The sequence below is a fragment of the Lepisma saccharinum genome, chromosome 2 (assembly GCF_977018435.1).
Source record: "Lepisma saccharinum chromosome 2, izLepSacc3.1, whole genome shotgun sequence".
Taxonomy (NCBI): domain Eukaryota; kingdom Metazoa; phylum Arthropoda; class Insecta; order Zygentoma; family Lepismatidae; genus Lepisma; species Lepisma saccharinum.
This window is the reverse complement of record NC_139230.1, coordinates 137,449,696-137,475,795: the sequence shown is the minus strand read 5'-3', so window position 1 is coordinate 137,475,795 and position 26,100 is coordinate 137,449,696. Positions and strand designations below refer to the sequence as shown.

Sequence of the window (26,100 nt, the reverse complement as noted above, 5' to 3'; positions counted from 1 at the left end):
CAATCAGTGTTACTAACAACTGAAATATGATTATCTGCTAAATGAACTGTGGATCTACAAGTTTAAAAATTCAATGCAAGAAATTGAATTATATCTCCAAGTGAAATTCTTATACTGATAGATTTTCCATGTGATTTTTTAAAAAATCCCCTGGTGATGCGAATTCCCTTTGATATTTAGACAATTCTTTTTTACAGAAAATGTCTTCAATATTCTCAACATCAGTTGCAACATGTGTGTGTGTCTGAGTGTGTGAGAGCAAGGAAGAAATAAAAAGATAACAAAAAAGTCTGGATGGCTCTTTAGATACATCTGTCTAAATGGGTATACAAATTTGGGAAGATATTACATTTGTTCTTCCTAAGTAGGTAGAAGAGTTATCTTTTTCGTGAATAACTTCTCCAACGAGTATTACATATAGGTCAGGATTAGACACTTCTCTCTGAAGTTTGCAACTATGTCAACACAATGCGAAAGCTCTCGCGTTCGTGACGGCCTAAAATTGGCTCAGTAGGTTGCTTATTGCTACTACCTCCTTCCCCATTTCCTGTGGAGACTTTCTCATGCCTCTGCACATGGGCCATGCTGTGTTGGCTCGGATAGCCCAGAGCAAGTGAGAGAACAGCTTGGGATGTGGCGGAGGGATTGAGGCGGCCGTAAGCTTAAATGCCCATGAAATTCGAATCTCCTTGTTCATAAATGTATTAATTTAACTATATTTTGGCAAAGCAAGTGCGTTTTCTGAGGGTAGAGATATGGCATGGCGGCTCTCCTCTTAGAGCTGCTGCTCTGGAACAAACACAGCACAGAACTGTAGGATTGTCAGTACCAAATGCAAATGCAATCGTGAAGGATGATGGCGGTTGAAGTTCTGTGCTAATAGTACTGGCAGATACACAAGTGGAACACTTGAGATATGAAGTGCATATCACTGGCAAACACAGCTCTGTGCTGTGTGTGTTCCAATTATATGTGCATGTTCTTCCTGTGCCATATTTACGTGGTTTCGGGGTCAGATCCCCCACTTCAATTTCTCCTCATCTTGACATTTGAGTGGGGTTTTGCCCCCTAAAACAGTTTCTTAGCAGAAACACAAAAACACGTATTTCTTCCTTTGGGTCCCTCTATACACCTGCCAAGTTTCATGGAAATCGGAGGGGGATACTTAGATAACCTCCCTTGTAAGTTAATTTGCATAGACGCATGAACTGTCTTTCACGGCACGTCTCATCATGTTTTCACGCTCTAATTTCAACATTTGAATTATATTAATTCTTCCTAGATATATCATTCACTATCCAACCATCCACCCAAGCAAAAGGCCATCATAGTTCAGTATGGCTAAACTTCTTCCGAAGAGCCTTCTCCTACTGTTCCAGAGAAGAAGACCTGAGAGACGAGATAGCAACCATCACGGAACTGGCGCTAAAACATGGATATACTGAACGTCAACTCTCCACATGGTGCAGCAAAGCTGAAATCCAAGTCAGACAACCTGCACCATCAACGCAACCCGCTCCACCATCGCAACCAGATTCCAGTAACAAAACCAAGTGGTTTGCCTTTCCCTACCATCCTACCACATCCAACCGCCTTAACAAAGTCCTCCGCCCCTACAACATCCAAATAGCACAGAAACCAACCTCCAAAATAGCTGACCAACTAAACAAACATAAATGGTACTTCCTCTCCCCCTTCAACAATCCAGGTGTCAATGATGCTGAATGCGAGTGCAAAGCTCATTACATCGGCAGATCCACCAGGCCCATCAGTGAGAGAATTCAGCAGCACCTATCCAATGCAAAAACTGCCCAACCCACCACACGACTTGCCAAGCATATCAAATTCCACAACCATAAAATTGAGAAAGTATATGTCAAATACAAAGCACACACTCTGATAGACACAAAAATTAAAGAAACACATGCCATCATGCACTACAACCATGAATTGAACATAGATAGTGGCCAGGCACACCACGCCTGGCTTCAGTTACTGCAGCAATGAACACCGGTGAACAGCAGATGACATATACGCAGACATACAGGCGACAGTAGCACACCTAGCGGTGATTTAGAAAAAAAAAAACAGAAACGCACCAAGCAACAACACAATGAATTCCAACGAGGATGGTGGCAGTGGCTACCGAAATTAATAGAAAATAATGTAAACAGCTTCGCGGAAAAAGTGAGTACCTTAATTATTGTATGTTAGTTTCACACATGCATAAAAATAACAGAAATGTTACAGTGATTACCAGTATGGATGAGTCTCCTGCCATTGATCAAACAACTGGGGAACTTATGAAATTAGATTAAAAATGTGTATTATTCATTAACAAAATATACATATATTGCATAAACTTACTGATCTGAGTCAAATTTAGCAAAAATGGAATCATTACAAATACAAAAATATGTGGGGGTGAGCACCATGCTCACCTGCAAGTAACAGCATGACAGATCCGACTGCAAGTTGTGCTGGGTCAAGAAACATACCTCATGGCAATTTTAGGCAACAAGGTTTGGTAATGGAAGCTTTTAAGCTTTTGTTGGGGAGGATGGGATGACCAAAGTAGAATGGCAAATCACTCATATTTTGACCACAACTGCCCTAATATTAGATTTTTTGATCTGGAAATTTAACAGCAAGCAAATTCCTTGAAGGACTATGATTACAGTAACTGATTACATGTTTGGGACAATACATATTTATTTTTTTAAAATACAGTTGGCATGGTTCATTATTATTGATGTGTTGCTTCAAATTGAGATGACATATTTTATTGCATTGTTGCAGTGGGTCTTATTTTCTTAAAATGAACAGAACTGAGAATTGTGGTGCTGTCTGATAATTATGATATTTGTTTCTTGTTTTACAATTATATTATTATTGAGGTTAGGCTTTGTAAACAAATGTAAGACCATTCATGGTGACAAGTTGGAATGACTTACAGTGCATAATAATAATTATGGGAAATATTACATAAATGTCAGAAGCACTGTGAGTTCTCCACTACAAACTCATGAGTTACTTTCTTCTGTGAACACACGTAATATAATTATTTTCTATTACCTTTCTATTGAAACATCAGAAGTATTTCAATTCACATATATTACTACCACTCATGTTAAAACCAAGTTTTCAGCAGTCAAAGTCCATTAAACAAATAATAAAAAAGATAAAGAAAATGCAGACTTGTTCAATATTCATGATCTCCAAAATGACATTCACTTATGCCCTCGCTGATGTTAAGGTAATGAATAGATATTCCGTTTTGTCCTTCTGTCTGCCTGGGTAATTTTGCATACATACACAACTTTTTTAGAAACCCTCACATCTAAAAAGACACACATTCTTCAATTGTAAGCAAGTCAAGATATTTTTTGTTTATTTTTTTATAAAAGAGTTAGATGCAGTATTTTTATTTATACTGAGTTATTAATTGAACCTGGTTTCCATCTAACATAGCAAAATACATGATTGTAGTAAGCTAAGTTTTATAGTGATTTCCATGAATGACACACACACAAACAGGTCTTGAGTTGTGACAATATTTTCATAAACTGAACACTTAAACCCCTGAATTTATGGTACTCCAAAAACTTGAAAAATACAACTCATGTAGGGACACATTTTCATTGGTTCAGATCAAACTTCATACTGTAGGTCAAGTCTCCTTATCTGAGCATAAACAAATAACATTATATGGGACAACAACCCTTTGGGTCCGCCAAATGGCTTTTCTCTGGGTACTGAGAGGTAATCACACTGAGTCCCATCATCATTGTCGGTTGGCTCATAAGACAGAGTCGTGTTACTATTATTGCAAGTAGATCCCCAATTACTGGGCCAATACCAGTATTTTGGAGTTCACTCTGGGGATCAAACATGGAACCACTACCAACTTTGATGCGAGCATTAATCATTTAACTAATCAGATCATTTGAGCAGGAAGTGGAATAAAAATAAAATTTACAGTTTAGGGGTTTTATGCCTCAACATTCACACAAAATTTTAAATGTAGGTTACTACTGAAACTAAGTATCACAAACCTGGCATGGTCTCCCAAAGGTAATATCAATAAATCTGCAGGTTCTGTCATTCTTTCGAGATGTTACTAAACCAAAGTCAATTGGCCCCTTCATGCTATATTCCACAGGATCCCTTGTTGGTTCCTTGCCTGCTTCTTTTATCTTATACCATAGGGAGTCCTTTTTAAAATTTTCAGTTAATCTTTCTCCTAGCCTGTAAACATAAAAAAAAAACTTTTTATATTTATTGGTAAAAGGGATATTTAAAATGATCATTGATACATAATTCGAAATTTAGTGCCATGTGCTTTTGAATCAACTCAGTTCATGTGAAACACCTGCTGTGGAAAGACTAATTTATTTGGCAACATTAAAAGTGCTATTTTAGTGCTAATCTAGGTTGGAAACATAGGAAGACTAAAATTTGATTGTTACCTCCACCAGGCTTCAAACCCAGGACCCATTGATTACAAGGTGACAATGTTAGCACTATGCATTGTGGATTCATGTAAGGATCTCTAATATACACCGAAGAACTACAAAATGGAGGTCAAAAGGTAATAAAAGAAAATAACAGTCAATTAGTGATAATGCTGTCGCCTTGCAATAAAGTGGCCCTGGTTGTGATGGTAGAAGCACACTGGGCACTGGTTCAGATTCCACTTTAAACTGTAGGTTCAATCCTGATTAGCCTATCTGAGTATAAAGTGGCGCTAATCAGAGCATAAAGTGGCTCAGAAACAAACTTTTTGAATTGTTGTTTTAAGTCCACTTTATGAACAGAAAGGCTAATCGGGACTGGACCTAAAGTTTTAAAGTGAGATCCAAACCACTGTTCCATTTACCTTCACCAGGTATCAACCTGGAGACCCCTTGATTACAAGGTAACAACGTTACCACTACGCCATAAGGGAGGCTCCAAACAAAATTTTGGAATCCTGGGTAAGGGATAATGTGTGTGTGATTCTTCAACCTACTGTGAAGATAGAGTAAATGAAAAAAATTGGAAGATATATTTTGCATCAATGGTAAATGAAAAAAATGGAAGCGATATTTTGCATCAATGTTCAAGACACAACAATATATGAAATCAGGGTCAGTACAATGAACTATCTATGCTTACTCTAGGATCCAAATCTATAATTCGAAGCATCATAAAGTGATAGAACAACCAACACACCATGAAAATTCATTGCTGATAAAGATAAATTAAAAAAATAATAACCCATGGCGCAACAGCCTGTGAGGGGCAGGGCCTACCTACGGACTGCTGGCCTCAATTCCTCACTGGCCAGATGGGAGATCAATCAACCAGTTACAGGGTGATGTGTGGTCAGCACTACAAACCCCCAGGCCTTTTTTTGGAGGTTACTGTGACCAGGTTATGCTACTCATTCATAGCTCTCCAATTTCCTCATGACAGTGGTGGCCACCAATCCCAGGAGAAAAATTGTTACACTTCCCCCAGGAGACTTGAATCTGCATGTGTCCTGCAACCAGAGCCCAAAGTATGATGCCTTAGACTGCACGGCCATGGTGGACCAGGCTCTTGTGGAATGTGAAAAATCACCCCCAAACGAGTGTAGTTACAAGAGGTTAAAATTTCATCTGAACATATTCATTTCGTGAATCAACATGGTCCACCCAAATCTAATTGCAATTGTATGAATGGGATGTCATAATTTTACTTCCTGTGAAAGTCCTTGCTGTTCCACCTAGAATAAATAAAATGTTAACCCTCTATGACAAACCGTTCTGATTCAATGATGTGTTTTGTATATACCCTTATATTTAAAAACCATGCACTTATAAATTCAAATGGCTTTCTTAAAAAAAAATGTCCTATCACTTATCACTTAACCTCATCATTGTAATAATTAACCCTCCTTAACCCATGTGGCTGCACTCAATGCTGCTGCCTTCTTAAAAAATTTCATTTGTTTCTTTTACCCTTGCTATAATGGTCAGGAAAGCACTAAAGTCAGAATCACGAACCTTCCGACCCTCTGTAAACAAACGTCTCACTTCAAGTAACATATCACTCTGCGTCAGCTGTTTGTGAATGCCTTGGCCATCATATGCTGTTCACTGGCACTTCACCCGATCTTTAATTTTACATACCATGGAAAAACGTATTCCTACTTTAACTTTTACACATTGAACTATAGGAAATTTTCGATAAGTTATTAAATACGTGTTCTTGTTCAAGAATGAACATATTTTTCTATGCCAAATGTTCCATTTATATGACACTGGGTTAACAGTTCCTCTTCCCCCTCCTCTTTCAGTATAACATCGCCAAAGTAAATCTTACAAGAGAGTGAGAGAATCGTTTCAGTAATTCAAGCCTTTTGGTTTTGTTGCTGTCCCTTCCACCAAATTATTACCCAACATTGTTGACATACAGTGAATTGTTTTCTCCTTTGTGCAACAAATATACCGCCAGTTTTAGCGGAAGCTAAACAAAGATAAGCCGAGAAATAAAAGGAGATTGTTTATATTTCTTTGTTTCTTGTGCACTGGAAAACAATAAGATGATAATAATCACATTATTTAAAGACCCATGTCTCATGCAAGTAATGTATTTTCTTACCTTGATCCAGCAGTTCCTTTTTTAACTGGAGGCATTTTCGGCACTAGACAACGATATCGTCCCTGTCAATGAGTGTCGTCTGTCAAATTTGATTCCCCAAAATGAACTCAACGTGCCACAAAAGGCGATTTAACGTCAAACCGGGAGATCATCATCATCACTATTAACATCAGCCAATATCTTCTTCACAGTGGACACCTAGCTCTTTGATTGAAAAAATACAAATGCATCTTGTGCCATATTGCGCTTATCTCAAAATCAGTGTACTTGTTTATGCGAGCAACAACGTGTTTCTTCATGGGACTCACAACTTAACTGGTCGTTTTCCTTTCTTTCACCAGACCGAAAACAAAAGACGCAGACACACAACTACACTCGGACACTAACTTCACTGCTTTCTCAGGATATCACCGACACAACGTCATATACATGTTAAGATCAACCTGCTTCTCACCACTTTTCAAACGGCTGTATTTCCGAAAGAAACTCGGAGAACACAGAGACCTTCCTGCATGCATGGAAGTCACAATGTTCGAAACTGGTGCTATTTTCTTGCTGCTCATGTGATGGGTTGTAATTTATACAATCATCACGTATTATTATTATAAAGAGAAACCTTTAATGAAAATATATTTTAAAATGTATATCCCAATGTAATTACACATTTTTCTTGCATTAGCGTACTTTTATAAAATGGACTACATGCTGCGGAAGAAATCCGTTATTAGGCTGTTGCCAACCTCAAGACTTCTCACTAAGTCAAGTACAAAAACGGAAGTGGTATGTTGAATGTCGGCATATGATAGTGTGATTTCACATTGTCAGTGAGGATGATGATGCTGAGGGAGGGGAGGGGGGGTGGATGCAGAGGTGTTCACTCTCTGGAATACTTTTGCGGGTGGAGGACGGTGAGTCGTGACGATGAGGGTCAGGGCAGGCCATCAGGGTGGGGGAGGTTGAATTAAAAGGAACACCTCTGAACAAGGGAGAGAAAAAGTGACAATATTTAAGTATTCACCCCCAAATGTGTATCTTATTTTGTATGTAGGGTACAAGAAAATCTGACTGCCTCAAAATATTTGTGTATCTTACAGTCTTCTTTCCCCACTTTTTTTGCTGTTTGCCAGGGACAATACTTCACTAAGTTGCCGTTTTAGTTTCCCTTGGTGTTTTTGATGCATAAACCAGCATTTTCAAACGGGGTGACAAGGACATACGAGTGTGTTTTTGGATGATGTATCTTTAGAGACGTTGAGGTACACTCTGGAGGATAATGGAACGTGTAGCATTGAGATGTAGATCGACCAGGTTGTGAGACATGCACACATTTGTTATTAGTTGTATTTTGTATTTGATTTTTGTTATTTAGCGTAGCTTTTCTTCCATTTTTGGCTAATCCCGATGATGAGGATGAGTGGTTGTCAGATGAAATTGATGAAGGGACACCCACAAACAACACCCATGCTGGGATTCAAACCAGGGAACTTCGGTTGCGAGTCCGAAAGTCGGCCACCAGGCAAGGTGTACATTTTGATTTTTCATTTTTTACATATGTACATTTAACTCCCAACAGGTCATCAGTGAAACACTGCTTATTCCGCATCGTTTGACAAATGGTATATCTTTGCACCTTGTGGCTATGTGGGGTATTTTATTTTCATAAGTTGGCAACCTTGTTAAGGTACACGCGCTTTTGTTTACAGAAGGTCTTAAGTTCTATGATTCTCACTTTAGGTAACCTATCTACTCTATTCCCACAAAAACAGAGGTTTTCACGCATATTATCTGGTGTTCTTTCAGTTGTTTACATGCCTCTGAAGTGACCTGTCCCCCTTAGGTGCCATTCTGTACTGCACGTGGGAACGTTTCGTACCCTAAATAATCTCGCGCCAGCCATGGATGTGGAGGAAAAAAGAACAATAAAATGACAGTTTGTTGTTCGGAATGCAAATTATTTGTATGCACAAAACATTGCAGTACCCACACAAAATGTCAAGTTGCCAAAATATCGATATTGAAAATTGACAATATTCAGTTCCTTTTATTTCAGTCAGTGTGTCCTTTTTACCCAGATCTCGTATAAGCAGCAGAAAAATATTGAGATTTAAACGTTTTAAAAATATCTTGGAAGTTTCTTCTAGTAGCGTTTAATTCATTTGACTGTTTTTTTCTGAGAGCCAGTGCAGTGCGATTTTGTCTGAGACTTTTGAAACAAATAGTTCCTTTCTCAGCCAATATAAGTTGATTTCAATTCGTTTTGAAAAATACTTTGAAAATATTGGGAATGGTGAGTTAATTTTTTAGTTCCTTCATTATATAGCAAAGTTTTAATTATTATTAGAATAATGTTTTGCTTCAAGAGTCTAAGTTCATTATTCATTAGATACTTTATCTCACTTTTTTTTAGTTTATTTCCTTTAATATACAATAAAAATTTCCGAAATGGTCATGTTAGCTTTCATATATATTTCTCATGATTTCCAGTAAGTGCTAGTGTATTTCAACATCGATTTGTGTCAGGGTTGGCCTGGGTGGGCCCCGCCCAGTTTTTCCCATGCAGGTTTTTCTTTTTTCAGAAAATGATGTACATTATTGCTTTAAATAATTGTGAGGTTCTAGAATTGTCCACAGTTTGAGAAAACTTGTAAAATAAAGGCTTAGCCAAGCTTATAATACTCAACATAATTAATGTGGTACAATGATTTAGTTTATTTTACTTCGCGTTTTGTGCCTCTTGGCTAATTTGCGAAGATGGGGATGAGTGATGAAATGATGAAATTGATGAATGGACATTCACAAACAACCAAGCCCGACCAGGATTCGAACCCGGGACCCTTGGCGTCGCAGCGCGATGTGCTAACCACTCGGCCACAGGGTCGGGCTTAATGTGGTACAAGTCACAGTAGGTTTTTCCAGGATATTTTCCTCAAATCATGCTAGAAATAGACTTTTAACAGAAATAATACAAACATATATCCAAGAAACAAAAAATCAAAAGGATCTGAAATATTTAGATAAAACATTGAATGAACAAAACTTATAATTTTGAAATGTGGTAGCACTTTAGATATCAGCCACTTCCATATGTGGGCAAGCTACATAGTTTCACCTGTGACGATCAACTTTTACAATACATTCTTGCATGCATAAAACAATACAAAGCAGAATTGAGTACATTTTATTCAAATGTCGTGAAAGTAGAATAAAGTTAACTGTGGTATAATTAAATCAAACACTTTTCAAATTATTCATTTCATTTCTAAAAATTTAGTATGTGTGCAAATGTTCTGTTTTCTTTCCAATGCCTTGCATTGAGACAGCGATCCCTCCCTCCCTCCAGTTCAGTTCATTGATTGAACGTAATGGGTTGCTTGCCCATGTAGGATAAATGTTATTTGTGGTTAGAAGCTCTATACCCAAAAAGACTAGCACTCTCATGACATTACTTGCACTGTAAATTGACAATAAAATTATTGAAACAATGCATGATTTAGGAGGAGCATGGGTGGGCAAAGAAAGACAAGTCATCTATTTAGTGAGCATGATAATATGTTTCTGCAGCTAGAAAACTTGACAGACTGCAATGGTATTACATGTGAGTGAAATTGAAAAATGTGTTTCAAGATGGTGAATGAAAAACTGATTTTCCTCACGTTGCATGCATGCTCTATACCATGCTCTATTTTCCCCCCAAAACTGTCTATAATTCATTTTCGGAGTATAAGAAACAAAACTCAAGTCATTGTAGATAATCCGTGGGTCCGCAATCTTGCAGTAAAACTTTTAAATTTATATTTCATAGTTTAGGAGAAGAGTAGTGGTAAAATCGCAAACATACATTTTGCCATAAATACAAAGCTTTTGAGTTGCAATTTTTAGAGTTACAAGATAACTTAACAATGGACGATTTAACATGCCTTATGAGAGCTTTAAGCTATGCAAATATTTGAGGTTAAATTTTCGTAGATTAAGAAAACCAAGTCTCAGCTATGTTAGGACATTACTTGAGCTTTAAGTTTTTAATAAAAACTCTGTAATATAGTGTATGGTTTAGAAAGGGTTGGGGGAAAGTCACCAATTTTGAGACCACAATATCTATAGCAAATTTAGTTTTTAAGCTGAAATTCATGTTGCAAATAGGTACACCCAGGGAATGATTTTATTTTGCATTTGCATTTGTTGAAAATATTTCAAGATGGTGGATGAAAAATTGATTTTTCATATTCTGAGGTAGCTCCAAATTCTGATGACACTTTCAAATATCTGCTTAAACTAAATTTTTGGACATTAAGAAAAAAGACTTAAATATTTTAGGACATTTCTTAAGCTATGGCGAAACAAATATTTTTTTAACAATATAGTGCATATATATGTTGGGATCCAAATGGGGGCCACTAATGTTTTATCCATGGGAACTATTAGTTTCATAGCAATCAGATATTTTGGAGGATGAAATCAGTCAAGACAATTAAATATGTCAACCTTATAATTTTGGCATGGTTAATACACGGAGGAGATATTTAAAGTTGAAACATCCACAAAAAAATTGGGAAAACAAAACTGTGAACAATCAACAAATTGTATTGAAGCAGATTTTAAAGTGTGTGTGTGCAGCTATTGGTTGTCCAGCGAAAAGAATAGACTGTTGGGTATATGAGAACAGCGTTGCCGCTTGCCGCAGAGGCGAGTAACGGACCTGCTGGCAGTGAAAGTACAAGACCAAACAAACGTGCGTGGCGCTTGAATCGTAGGTACCTACAAATTGAAGAAATAAGTTCACGATGAGCTATTATTAAAAACAAGAAACAAATTCACAAAATTACATAAACTGAAAGAATAATTCTTAATGAACTCTCGCTGGAATCTTCACCCAAGTGGATTATTATCTGATCAACGTCATCCTGCAATTCATCTGTATTCCACATTTCCTTCTCTATGTCCATGACATGTTTTACGTAATTTTGCCAGTTTTCAACTGTTACTGTCTTAAATGATTCAGTGATTAAATTTTCAATGTCTTTAGTTTTGAATGTAGTGTGACCACACAAGTTCAATCGGCTTCAGTTTGCAATGATATGGGGGCAAACGAAGCACCGTATGACCCATCTCATCGATCTTATACTTATCGCACTTAATTTTATGAATATTTGTAAGTTCCAGAAGATCTCTCTGTAACATGTCGTCATCATAACGAATGCCATGAGATTTCAACCATTCTCTTAAATCATTCTTCTTCCACGAGGTTGTCGGCATTGGCTCTTGCTTGCGGCTATGATAAGAGGCATTGTCAACAACAATAACAGATCCCGGAGGGAGATTGGCGAGCAACTGTTCCCGAAAATACATCTCGTACGTTTCTCTATCCATTTCATCATGGGCATCTGCTGTATTCTTTTTGCACTGAAACACAAGTTGGGCATTTTGCAGAAAACCGCGTTCGTTACCCGCATGCACTAAAGCGTATCGCGCTCCGCGAGATGTTGGATTTTTTAAACCAGTGGAAAGACCTGCCAGAAACGCTTGTTTTGCAGTTGTAATTGTCTTGTCTTTCCATTCATAATTGACTGAGGTTCCGGTGTTCACCCAGGATTCATCAGTGTAAACAATATTTCTATTTTCACGCCTAAACTTCCTAATTTCTCTTAAATATTTATGGCGAAGAGAAATTAAATCTTCTCTTTCCATTAACATGGATTTGTTGCCCCTTTTCTCATACGAAAAGCCAAGTTCTTTGAGTAAAATTTATATGAAACGTTGATCTTTTAAAATTCTGTAATGTGGAGTCAGAATTAACAGCAGCAAGAACAGAATTAAGTGCTGGGGGTTTGTTTTTAAAAAAGAATTCGTGAACTTTATGTCGCACATCACTTCTGACAAAATCATTATATTTTACATTTCTACTTGTAATTGGCGATCTTTTCCTGGGTCGTTTCTTACCTGGTGTTTCAAGAGGACCTTGAGAAACCTCGCCCCGAATTTTATACACAGTAGCCCGAGAAACTCCAGTTGCTTTCGCCGTCTCGCTGGCTAACCAACTTACACTGCGATCCGGATTTTTCTGTTTTAAATAAACAAAAATATTCATTACTATTTGCCTTTCTTTACTTTTAAGAACCTCACCACGCCTTCTCTTCTTTACACTACTTTCGCTCATATTTCAGTATTAAAACCAATGGTTTTTTACAGCACAACACAACACAACCCAACACAACCCAACGCACAGATCCGCCACAGTCATTCCTCATCGAAACCAACGGTCAGTCACCATCTCCTTCCAAGAAATTTTGTCTACCGCAGTACTGGCTGAGGGGGTGGGGTGGAAAGCAGTCGACAACGCTGGGCTCGCCGTTCCCCTCCATGCACATGCCCCTGCACAAATAAAATTAAAAACACGCGCTGCTGGAAGGAAATTTTGCTGGTCTGAAAGCTTAACCAGTTCCAGAATAGTGTTTTACATTCAAAACAAAAGCAAGTGTGTTCACCTTTGCGCTCAGTAGTGAAAACAATATTTAAAAAGAGGGAGGATGTAGGGAAAGTAAAAGCCCATTTGAAGCAACAGTCTATTCTTTTCGCTGGACAATCTTTACCATATGTTGTATAGTAGGTAAAGGTAAAGTTCCCCATGCATATAGCACTGTGCCATGAAGGCACATTCAGGGGATATGGGAGTAGGGCCTGATATATATGCTGGATCTCAGTCATTTTGGAGGTGATGTGATCACAACCAAACTCCGACTGCCTTTAAACCCCAGGACCCATTAATTTGAGGCTGGGTGAGTTCCAGAGCTGCTTTATGCAGGGACTAGACTGGAAAAATTCCGACCTTAAATCACCCACCCAAAGATTCAAACCCGGATCTTCTGCATGGCAGTCAGCCAACATGTCTATCTTTTTGTTTTTTTTTTACATTTGTAATAAAAGTAATACCCCTAAGCAGTAGTATCCCCCGTTTTCTCTCAATTTTCACTGTAGTATTATCACTGGGACAAACACAAACATCCACTTCTGAACCAGGATTCAAACCCGGGACTCCTGGCATTGCAGCGTGTTGTGCTTACCACTCTGCCAAGGAGGTCGACTAAACCACCACCGCTATCAACTATAGTATAGTATTGCAAACTAGGAACAACACTGAACTGATCATAGATCTATTAACCTTTAGGTACTATGGACGTGAATAGTTACGCAACTACTATGGAGCGGTCTATGAGGCCTTTGCGTCATTTTCTATGTTTTAAGGCACTTACGTCACAGAAATACAATTTTATTTATTTTAGGGGTTAAGTCATGTTAAGTGAAGTTAGTTTATTATGGTATATAATATATATATATATATATATATATATATATATATATATGTTGGTGGTTGCTGTTTCCTCCATTTGAAGCATTCCTTTTTTCTATAGAAATAATCCACACTTTCATTTCTTCAACTGCCTCTTCATCACTCACGTCACGTTCCTCCTCTGTATCCGTGTCATGATCACTAATGAATTCAAAGTCAGAATCATTAGCACTGTCATTTAGAACTTCATCAATAAGTTCCTTAGATTTCCTTTCATAATTAGGATTCGAAGGTTGTCCAGAAGGTCCTGCTTTCTCAGCCATATTTATATATAGATTGAAAGACACCGCACACAACAGCACGCGTAATATAAACTTAGTATACGAGGTAAAAAACTCACATAAATACTATGGCACGTCTGACAGACCGCTCACCGGAAACAAAACTGAATAAGTATTCAGAAATCAAAGACGACAATGCAAGTCTTTGAACTGGTGTAGATTGCGTCTCAACGTAAAGGTACATGGAATAGTCCACTTTACATTCGAAGGGGTAAGGTAGAAAAATGGAAACAAAATAACACAGCGGTCTGACAGACCATCCATAGTACCTAAGGGTTAACTATTGCACCATCCAGCAAGAGTAGAATCAAACTATTGGTCAAATTTTTCAGAACATAGTATTTTAGATAATTTAATCGTTTGTCCCGCACTGTGGCTGTGCAGTCATGCTTTGGGCTCTGGCTATGGGACGTGTGCAGGTTTGAGTCTCCTGAGATTTCAGCCTGTGTATGAGACTGGTGAACACTCACCATCATGATTAAATTGGGGAGCTATGCATGAGTAGCATATCCTGGTCATGAAAACCTACAACAACGATGGGGGGTTGGGTTGGATATTTTCGAACAAAAAAAAAAGGCAAAATGCCAACCCTGATTTGCATGGAAATAGCGTTGGCTGTCATAAGGTGGCTCGAGTGCACAGGTGAGATGTTTGTGCTACTATGAGGATGCGGTTGATGGAGGGTTAACAAAAGAGGTAGAAAGTAACATAAAATAGCCAGAAATAGAAATGAATGGCTTCACTGTCTAAAACATGTATGTATATGGGACAGAAAAATCATTCTACATGAAAGGCACAGTAATTCAATAATGCCTCCATAGTATGTGCATGTATACATGTAGCAAATTAAAAAGATATAAGTGCAATGACAAGATTAGCATCAAGCAATCAGAATTTTGTGACATTCGACGCTTTTAGTATTTGTACAATTTGTTATGTTAGGTGTGCTACCTTTGATCCAGTAAGGGACCCATGGCCACCCACCATTATGAGGAAATTGGGGAGCTACGAACAAGTAGTGTAACCTGGTCATGGAAATCTACATAGCACCTACATACACCTACCATGGGAGATGCAAGTGAGGCTGGCAGTCAACCCTCATGGGCTGTGGCACTTTTTTTTTTTTTTAAACATGTACTTTTCCTGTTGTTTTTACTTATAAGGATTTGAAAAATTTTCCGAGGGAGATTTCCAATAACTTATTTTAACACAAGGCAATTTACATCAAGTATGCCCTCAACCAGGTGGACAGAATCTCCCCATCCCTCCACCGTCTTTTTAGCTCATAGAGATGTGTTACAGTGAAATGATGGGTGGTTGTTTTTCACATCATTACATTGTTGCCAACTCTGTGCACATTGTGCTACATGTGGTGAATTATGTATCATGCATGCACTGTTATTTTGAGTATGGTTTATAAAATGCTATTGATATTGGACATCATGATAAATGAAAGAACAGAAAATTTACCAAAAAGTTACTTGCATTATTCTTAAGTTTATATTATTAAAAAGGATTATCATCAGCTGACAAGTAACAGTGCTGCTGTGACAGCAATTATATTGTTTAAGAACATTTCCATTCTTTTTATCTTGCGGAGATGTGTTATGGTGGTTACTTTATAACATGTTGCCTTACTGTGAAGCAGAACATCCCGAAGGCTTGGCGCAAGTGAATATAACACCAAAAATGGCATTGCATATCAGCTGCTTAATTTTTATGCCATTGGGTTAGAGGTGTTTGGTTTGAGCTGATAACAATTTCCGAGGTATTCGTTCACTATTTTTGTGTGCATACAAATGGTTCATACTAATAAAAATGCAGTGAAAGTACTCTGAGATGGCATGTTTTTACTTACAGGGGCCTTACTTTGGGATCAAATATCATAGTTATTTGTGTTTTCCGCATACTGGAACCAACTTTATATCACGTAAAACATCAAAATTTGTCAATTAAGAAAAAGTCAACATAATTGAGGACTAAAAGAGGTAAATGTTGTAAGTGTCAAAAGCAAAAGTGTTGGGAAATCGCATCGTTCAGCACATCAGGCCATAAGAACATTCACACTAGTGCCTCTTTACAAGCCCTTTGAACTACTTAGAGGGCTACCAGTCACATTTCACGTTTACCACATTATAAAGCATGGCACATTTCATAGTTTAACGTGGAAAACTGTGTTTGAATTATTATGGCACTTACAGCGTTTACCAATTTTAATCTTCAATTCTCAAGGGGGTACAGAAAAATGAAAATGTCATGTAAATGTACAAGCAATAAAGTAGAATAAGGTAATCAAACCTAAACTACTTACTTCTTGTACACCATTATTTCCCTCGAACAACTTATCATATTTCATTTGTGTTTTCTCTTTTCAATGTACACTTCGCAACATCTTATTTGACCGCCCTGAAAAATTTTAAAGTCCGGAATTCGTAAATTTGGCAGCATAGTGCTTCAGAACCAACTAAGAGTAGCCAACTTTGCAACATTTCTTCTTCCTGAATGAAATCCCTCGTGATTTTTTTTCATTCTTTCACATTCCAGAAAGTAAAGATACCCTAAAGCAGTAATAAAATATATGAGTAGACAAAAAATGTTAAGTAGAAATACGAATGTTAAAAATATTTCAAGATTCTTCGTTCTGAATTTGAAAATAGGAAAATGTATGTGCATTGTGAAACACTGAACAGGTTCTCATCCACCTCGAAAAATTTGCGGTCATATTTGAATGCAAGGAGGCAAATTTATGATGATTTTATGCGAAATGTTTAGTAAAGATACCTTGCACAACACCAAACGATTCTGCAAAGTGTGTCTTTTCCTTGGTTCTTGGCGAAAAATGGTTCGAAACTCCGGCACAATGTTGCTTCAACTGAGATTAACGTGTTTTACTGAGATTTCTGTTAGCAATCTCCTGGAGTAGTTGGTTAGATGACAGCACTTTCGTTTTTTTACTGTTTTCGTCAAGATCGAAACATCGTAAGTTCAAATCCCACCCTTTCCTTATTATTTTTTCCTTTTAATTTACTGAGTACGAAGTGTTCTAATAACGTAATATAATATTATATGATATTACTGTAAATATGTATGCGATGCATGCTCAGTGGCGGAGATTGGGTTTCAAAACTGATGGGGCAAGGTGGGGGGAGGGGGGAGGGCAAGGACAGTTTCTTTGCCTTGGTAGATAATGTTTAGCATAGTGCTGGGTCATCTGTCCCTCCACACTCCATAATCGTCGCCACTGTGCATGCCTCAAGTAATGCTTCTACTAATGTTTTTAATCTTTCAGTGATTGGTAGGATTTTAGGAAATACTTTTTCTTTCATTCAGCTGTTATAAGTTAACACATATTAAAATTTACATGTCAACTTTCTGCATCCGGAAATGCTGGACATCAATCGCATAAATATGAACGGAAATATCCAAGAAACGTAGATAAGCATTGTCGTCCAAAGCCGTATACTTCCCAAAAAAGATTTTGCAAAGAAGTAGGTTTGAACCCATGACCTTCCATTCCATAAGCAAACGATCCCCCTACACAATGAGGTTCACATTATTTTATGCACTCGGTTCAGATCCCACTTTAAACTGTAGGTCCAGTCCCGATTAGCCTTACTATGCATAAAGTTGACTTAAAACACCAAATCAACCAATTCAACTCCTTTCAGAGTGGGCCTTCTATGATATTGTAGTCGGCCAGCATCCGAACAACTCGTTTGAACCAGTTTCCAAATTCAAATACTTAGGAGTAATATTAACAAATGAAAATTATATTAAAGAGGAAATAAAAAGTAGGCTTAATTCAGGAAATGCATGTTACTTCTCTCTTCATAAACTTTTGTCTTCTCGTTTAATATCTAAGAAACTAAAAGTTAAAATATACAAAACAGTAATTTTGCCTGTAGTATTATATGGGTGTGAAACTTGGTCCCTTACATTGAAAGAGGAACATAAATTGAGAGTATTTGAAAATAAAATCCTTAGGAAAATCTTTGGACCTAAAAGGGATGAGGAGACAGGTGAGTGGAGAAGGTTACATAATTTAGAACTACATAATTTGTACTCATGCCCAGATATTATTAGAATAATTAAATCAAGAAGACTTAGGTGGGCAGGACATGTGGCACGAATGGGAGAGGAAAGAGGAGTTTACAGGATTCTTGTTGGGAAACCAGATGGTAAGATACCTGTAGGAAGGCCAAGACGAAGATGGAGGGACAACGTTGAGATGGACCTAAAGGAAATCGGTAGGGATGGAAAAGAGTATATAGAACTTGCTCAAGATAGGAACAGATGGAAGGCCTGTGTTGCTGCAGCCATGAACCTTCGGGTTTAAGAAGGCTAGAGAGTTAGTTTTTTAGTTAGAGAGCCAGCATCCGAAAATACAGTTCTGCTTCGCGTATACCAGAGTGTAATTGCATTTAATATTGTGACTAATTTACTTTAAAACTACAGATTAAAGCGATAATAGTGTCCAGAAAAAGAACCTCAAAGTAGATCTTCACACAAAGTATTTTAATCCATTACCAAACGTTTCAGTTAAGAATAATATTATGCTTTTCCATTGACCGTATTTTCGATGTATGGTAAATTTGCTAAAAGGACCATGTCAAGAAATCTAAATATGTAAGTTTTACTAGTAAATGCATTTAAAATGCACGAAACAACAGGGGAGGAGAAAAATTAACCTCAAAAATAAGTAAAAATGCAACAAAAACTGTTAAAAATACTGACAAATAAACTGAAAGCCAAAAAAGGCCGAAAAATGCAACAAAAAAAATGTAAAATAGAAAGTGTTTTCCGGCTCTAACTGAAGGGAAACGGACATGATATCAGGTTTAGCATTGTGTTTAAGCGTCAGAAAAAAAGTTGATTTTTCATCAACTTCCGGACCCTAACTAGTAATTATGACCATTGAAAAAGTTGGAGGTAGGTTACTTAAAATTTTCTTGCTGAGGGATCGTATCGTCCCATATCTCCACTTCATAATAAAGCAAAACATCAAGTTCATATTTCGAAAATGACTTGGAGTTTTCCACCACGAAAATATGTTTTTCATAGTTTGAAGTTCGTTAGTATTATCTTTCAAGGTTTCAATTGTTTTAATTTCACACATATTTTACATTTCATACGTTCCTCTATCTTTTCATACAGTCTTTGGAAAAAAGCTGAAGTTTCTTGTCAAACGGGGTCTGGTTCAAATGACTCCATTTCGCTCTCCTGTTCCCACTTTAAACAAACAAAAATACTTCGTAACTAAACGATTGCTTGTTCAAAACACGGAATTTTTACACAATTTACAAAATATGACAAAACGCCAACATACATGTTCATCATTTTCCCTTTCAGCGTTTCTCAATTTTATCTGAATTTGTTTCCTCATGAAATTTGCCATGAGGAAAATACAGATATGACATTATGTGTGAATTGGTTTCTTCAAACTGGTAGCAAATATTAACATGAGCTACCTGGAGAAGAGGTAGCATGCTTGATTCTTACGAGGGAGGTCGTAGGTTCGATTCTCCACCTAGGCAGGATTTTTTTCAGGAGTATATCGTTGGGTGTAAAGTTTATCCACCACGCTAAGAAGTTAACATTGGTCTCTGTATTTCACGAGAGGAAAGGAAATAGTAAGAGAAACTTATTTCGATGATAGGAGGAAGTCACATGCCACGTGGAATGCGCAGAATCAAGTTACATAGAGCTAAGTCTGTAATGGTGGTTTCGAATATTGCAAAGTTAGTGCGGAAAGTTTGTTATATCTGATACTCGTACTTTCTGTTCAAAGAAGACAAACATTTTAGATACAAAGCAGTGACGAATTAACAATCATTATGAGGTTTTGATTTTTTTTGTCACTCACTATATAAATACTTATTGGTAGTTTCTTATCGAATCGGCCTTCATCGCAATAACAATTTATTTATGTTAATTAGCGATTTACTATTAGTTTTAGGCGCATGGTAAGATGGTGGTGAGGGGATTGACAACAGTCATTACGAACGAACAGCCATAAAATTACAAATCTTAGCAATTTGAACTCATTAAACACTCTCCTACGTTACAGTACTGCACTACATCACTACTTAACATAACTGTATATCTTTTTTTAGTATATCGAAATCAAATAATCAATATTTTAGGTGTCAGTGAAGAACAAACAATACATAACTTAAATAACATTACATTTTGCATCCTGAATACATGTATGTGATTTGTGAATTAACCATGATGTTTGTGTTAACACAACATATGAACAATAACTAGAAAGAAAAGTTTTAACTTTCAATCCTGGAAATCTCCAACTTCTAAGAAGAAATATGCGCAGAAGGGACGTCCCTCAAGTGTGCATCGGATTAATTTTTTTTAAATATTCTAATATCAACGGTATCTGTTCAGCAAACAAAAAAAAAGAAAAAAAATAAAGAGGAGAGGGTGGGATTTGAACCTGCGAACTTTCACGCTTGATGAAAAATTAGGAAACCAGAACCTAACCAACTGCTCTACGTTAATTTAATGACGTTATACCCTTAAAAACATGTTGACAATTATGAAGACTCACACCTTCCTGTGTTTCAAGCACATTTTCTCGACACTTCGTGTAAAATATATGTTTTTGAGAACTGTTCGATATTATGCAAGGTATTGTAAATAAAATGTCGCATAAACTCCTTACAAATTTGCTTCTTTCTGCACAAATGTGATGGCAATTTCCTCCAGGTGGAGAAAAACTCTATTCAGTGTTTCAAACCCCCCAAATTTCAAGTCGAGCAAGCAGAATCGTAAATATCCTTCAAGGTTCTTTTTCCAATTTATTATTTCTGTTTGATTGTGTATTATAATAGCAGTTTATAGTTTCTAAGTTCATGGAAAATGTTAAATTGAAAACCTATCACCGTTGCGTTTTTCGTCTAGTGGAAGTACCTACTCAAAGTTGGCTACTCTCACCTGGAGCTGAAGTGCAATGTTGCTAAGTTTACGATTTCGGGACTTAGAATTCTTTCGGGGCGGTCAAATAAGATGTTGCGAAGTGTACATATCGATGTATGGCATGCTTGAATGTCATTGCAATGAGTATTGTAGGTTTGTTGAAAGCTGTAAAGTAAAAAAAGCAAACGTGTTCCCCTGTGCTTTGCACCATGCCATGAAGGTGTATAGTGGGTGTGGAGTTAAAACCCCCACACTTCATCACAGCTGAAGGTGGGGGTGATGTGATCAGCACCATGACCCTGGCCACCTTTACCACCAAGAATTTCCTCCAGGTTCCCATTTTATGCAATGCTGGGTGGGCACCAGAGCCACTTTAACAGGTGGAAAATATTCCAGTTTTCCCCCATCAGGGATCAAACATGAGTCTCTCGCATGGTAGTCAGACACCATAATGACTGAACTACCGTGGCTGTATGACATGCTTGAACATAAGTGCAATACGAGTATTATATGTTTGTTGAAAGCTGTTTATTGTTATTTTAATATTTTTAAGAAATCAATTACTTAGAACTTAAAAGATTTTTTTTCAAATATAAGGAAGGATATATAAAAAACATCATTGATGACATCTATCTGTCTGTTGTAGAGGGTTGATGTTTGATGTATTTTGGGCAGAATGGCAAGGACTATCACAGGAAGTAAAACTTTGACATTCTGCCTCATACATATGCAACTAAATTTAACAGTTCTGAATGTTTAATGATTTCTCACAAGTTCTATAGGAGTATTAGGAAGTGTTTTAGAATACTGTAAATGTTTGTAGAAGTAAGGTTGAAGCTCAGAGAAACTAATTAGCACAGTTAGAAGCTTCATAAGTATTATTTACCAATAAAAAAAAATATGATTTGATAAGTGTGTAAGCTTTGCAGCCATTCTTGGTTTCCAATCATCTCAGGGTGCATTCTCATGTTGAGTTGCAAGGAGACTTTGGGTTAGAGACCAGATACTACATGATACAGTGTTGGAAGGATTTAGAGTTATTGTTTTAATGCTACGAGCCCCAAACCTGAGACACAAAACCTAACAATGAAAGCATTCAGCACCAGAATTCCTCTTTGAACCCCACACACAGGAAATAGATGGCAGCAGCAATCTGTATCCAAGACAACAGTAAAAGAATGACTGTTTGCAAACAAAGAATCAAATAGGTGTATGAGGAACTTCATTTGATTTGTTATTTAGCATTGCTTTTCTGCCATTTTTGGCTAATTGCAATGGTGAGTGATGATATGATGACGTTGATCAAGGGAACTCACAAAGAACACCTACAGGTATTGGACATTGAAACTGAAACACCTGGTAGAAAGCCATAATTTTTATTTAATAAGGTGTTGGGGCACCTTTGGCGGCCAGTACAGCAGCAATACCATGTGGGAATGATCGATAGAGGTCCTGCACCGTGTGCAGAAGGATTTGGAGCCATTCCTCCTGAAGCACAGTGACACGTTCAGCAAGTGTACGTGGTGGAGGGAGACGTTTCCACACTCGATCCTCTAACAAACCCATACAGGCTCAATAATGTTGAGATCCGGCGATTGAGCAGGCCATGGCAGATGTTCAACCTCACTCTCATGCTCATCAAACCACTCTGTGGTAAGTTTAGCAGTGTGAATAGGGCAGTTATCATCCTGAAACACAACACCACCGTCCCGGAAGTGTGTTTGAACCATGGAGTGTAAATGGTCCTATAGTCCTTGGCAGTGACACGACCCTCGAGAACAATTAGTGGGCCCAAAGTCTGCCACGATATTGCACCCCACACAATCACGGATCCGCCTCCATGTTTGACTGTGCGTACCAAGCAGTCTGGGTTGTATGCATCAGAGGGACTTCTCCAGATAAACATTCTCCCTGTTGTTGGGAACACGGTGTAGCTGGATTCATCCGAGAATATGACACGTTTTAGGTCATCCAACGTCCAGTTTTTATGAGTCTGGCACCACTGAACCCACTTTACGGCATTTGAGCTACTGATGAAAGGCTTCGGGATAGCAACCCTGCAATGAATGTTGGCCTTATGCAGGTATCGATGGACTGTTTTCACGCACACAGGTTCTGTGAGGTGTGTATTCACATCTGCGGTGATTGCCGATGCGGTGGTTTTGCATTTTCGTGCAACAATCCTAGTCAATGCCCTGACGCCCCTTTCCGACAACTTCCGTTGTCAACTGCAGTTGCTCCTCCTGGATGTGATTCGTCCTTCCTGTTCATATGCACACATCACCCTGGATACTGTAGCTCGTGACACGTCACAAATTGTTGCAGTTTTGGACACAGATGCACCTGCTAGATGCGCCCTTACGATCTGCCCTCTTTTGAAGTCTGATATGTCCCCCATTATACTGCTCTACACGCATGATTTGACGTTCACTGACGAACCTCTTCTACTGGAGTGACTACCAAGGACCCGCAAACGTGACTCATTGCCCATAAGTACGATTTCAACTTCCAGATGGCTCTGGTGAGTCCCGCGAACATCCCAGGCTATTTGCGCAGGTGTTTCAGTTTCAATGTCCAATACCTGTATGTCCAGGCAGGGATTTGAATGCAGGACCACTGGAATTGGTGCACACCATGCTAACCACTCCCCACAGAGACCGGCATATGAATACGTAAGAGAAAAATGAATAAACACATAGTACATGGTGCTTTAGCAATAATGCCTTTGATCATAGTCGTTCCCGCTTTCTCAATACAAACTTTTCATAAGCTTTCCTTGCGTACTTTACTGCAAGCTAGTGTTAAATAAACTCAAAGACTTTAGAATTATTTTCCCCTTATTCTTTGGACTAGAGGAAGAGATTTCGAGGATAACTAAATATCGTACATATCAATATTGCCTGAATGTCATGTTTACGACCTCAAATTGTTCAGAATTCACTAAACAACATACTGGTATAATTGTCATATCACCTCGTTATTTTGAAACTCTTTTTAGTAAAAATATTAACAATACTCATAATTATATACTTAGTATATAGTAATAAGTCGTGTGATTTGCTTTCTCCGTTCATAGCCCCCCCCCCAAAAAAAATGGTTTAGCGGTCTCAGACCCCCAAATTTGATGGTCTATAACATTTCAAATGTGTATTTAAAGTTAAGTTCATGTTGCACAATTCAGAGTAAACTTTACAAGAGAAGCAAAATAATACATTAGATCCTCTTAAGCAAAATTATTTGAGGGGCTCTGCCGACACATCATTAACATTCGGGGGGGCTCGAGACCCCCCCCCCCCAGCCCCATGGAGTCGGCGCCTACGGTAACATGATTGATTCAGAATTAAACAAATGAATCATGGTTCCAACTGACTTGCCAAATGAATATATTTGGGCAAAATTTCAACTTTTTTTTATCTTCTTCATCCTCCAGCTATGCTTATTGAGAGGGAAGATGGTCTTCTCTGAAAAAACGAAATCAACTTCAACTCTCTACGACACATAGTTTCCCTTCTACATTTTTCCTGTCCTCACTGCACATTTGAAAAGTGCACACATGTAAACACTGTGTACAGAGAAGGCTTATAACATAAAAAAGTCCTTCCACTATAGGTTAAAATATGTAAATAGTAATGTGGTTAGCCACAAGACAAAAGTGGCAGAAAAGCAATGTAAAATAAACAAAATGGCCCAAGTTCTAATTGTATAATTCCAAGGCACACACACAATTCTTTACATGGTTTAATTGCTATTTATGCCTGTTTACACATGCTTCAGAGTCTTAATGATTACTTACTGCATGATTTCTGGAGATTTTTTTTATTTCCATGTACTCCTGACTGATTATTTGTTTGAGAGCAGACGTTCATTTACTGTTGTCTTTGATACAGACTCCTGCAGTCAATTACTTCATCTGCGTGGAGTGTGAAGGAGTACTGCATCCATAAATGCTCTCATTGCGAGGTTAGGTAGGTTAAGTTTAGGACTCTTAGCATTAATAAAACACCCCTACATGTTTTCATTGTTAGGTTAGGTGGGTCTGGTTTAGGGCACTTACCATTAAAATAATGTCCATAAATGCTTCCAACACCTGATCACGTAATATCTGGTCTCAAGTATGAAACCCTAGAGCTGTATCCAACTGTACACCATCGAGAATAATGTTGATTTTTCTTTTTTAATCGACAGATTTTGATGTTTTATATAATATAAAATTGGTTTAAGCAAGCGGAAAACACAAATAATGGAAATATTTGATCCAAAAGTATGGTCTGCGTAAGTAGAAATCTATCATCTCAGAGTACCTTTGCTGCTTTTTATTAGTAAAAACTGTTTGTATGCACACTAAAATAGCGAAAGAACATGTCAGATATTACTATCAGACCCAAATCTAAAGATGTAAAATTATAACTGCTGTTGTGGAATGTCATGTTGAGTGCTATATTTACTTGCGTGAAACCTTTGGGCTGTTGTGCTTCATGGTAAGGTAACACGCTAACGTGTTACTAACATGTTTTACTTCACAATAACACATCTCCGCAAGCTAAAAACAACGGAAAACATCATAATTCTCGTAAACCATGCAAAATATTTCATTTTTTCGAGGGGGGTACCTGACATACCCTATGAGCTTTGCATGAAAATTTGCCAAACTGCGTGTCTGAGACGACCGTAAACCAAGAATGGCTGCTTGCATAAGCTACTTCTCAAATTATAATTTCTCTGGTAAATAATACTTTGTGATGCTTTCAATTACGCTAATTAGTTCCTCCAAGCTTCGAACTTCCTTTCACAATTACGTAACAGTCTGTTATAGGGAAAATTTCTTCAATTTTACAGGAGAAAGTACTTACTGAACTGAGTTTCTGTAGACTTTTGAAAGGTCGTACAAGTGTTTTCTCCCTTCGTTCAATTTATTCA

At 37.7% G+C, this 26,100-nt stretch overlaps 1 protein-coding gene across 2 annotated transcripts in view; it reads right to left on the bottom strand.

Annotated features, from left to right (window-relative positions):
* LOC145984133 (uncharacterized) overlaps positions 1-26,100 on the bottom strand; it is a 126,473-nt gene that overhangs the window by 97,065 nt on the left and 3,308 nt on the right. For both annotated transcript variants that reach the window (XM_083117573.1, XM_083117574.1), the window contains exon 2: positions 4,056-4,248. In XM_083117573.1, the coding sequence (XP_082973699.1) occupies positions 4,056-4,248 (193 nt within the window). The remainder of the gene's footprint in view (positions 1-4,055; positions 4,249-26,100) is intronic.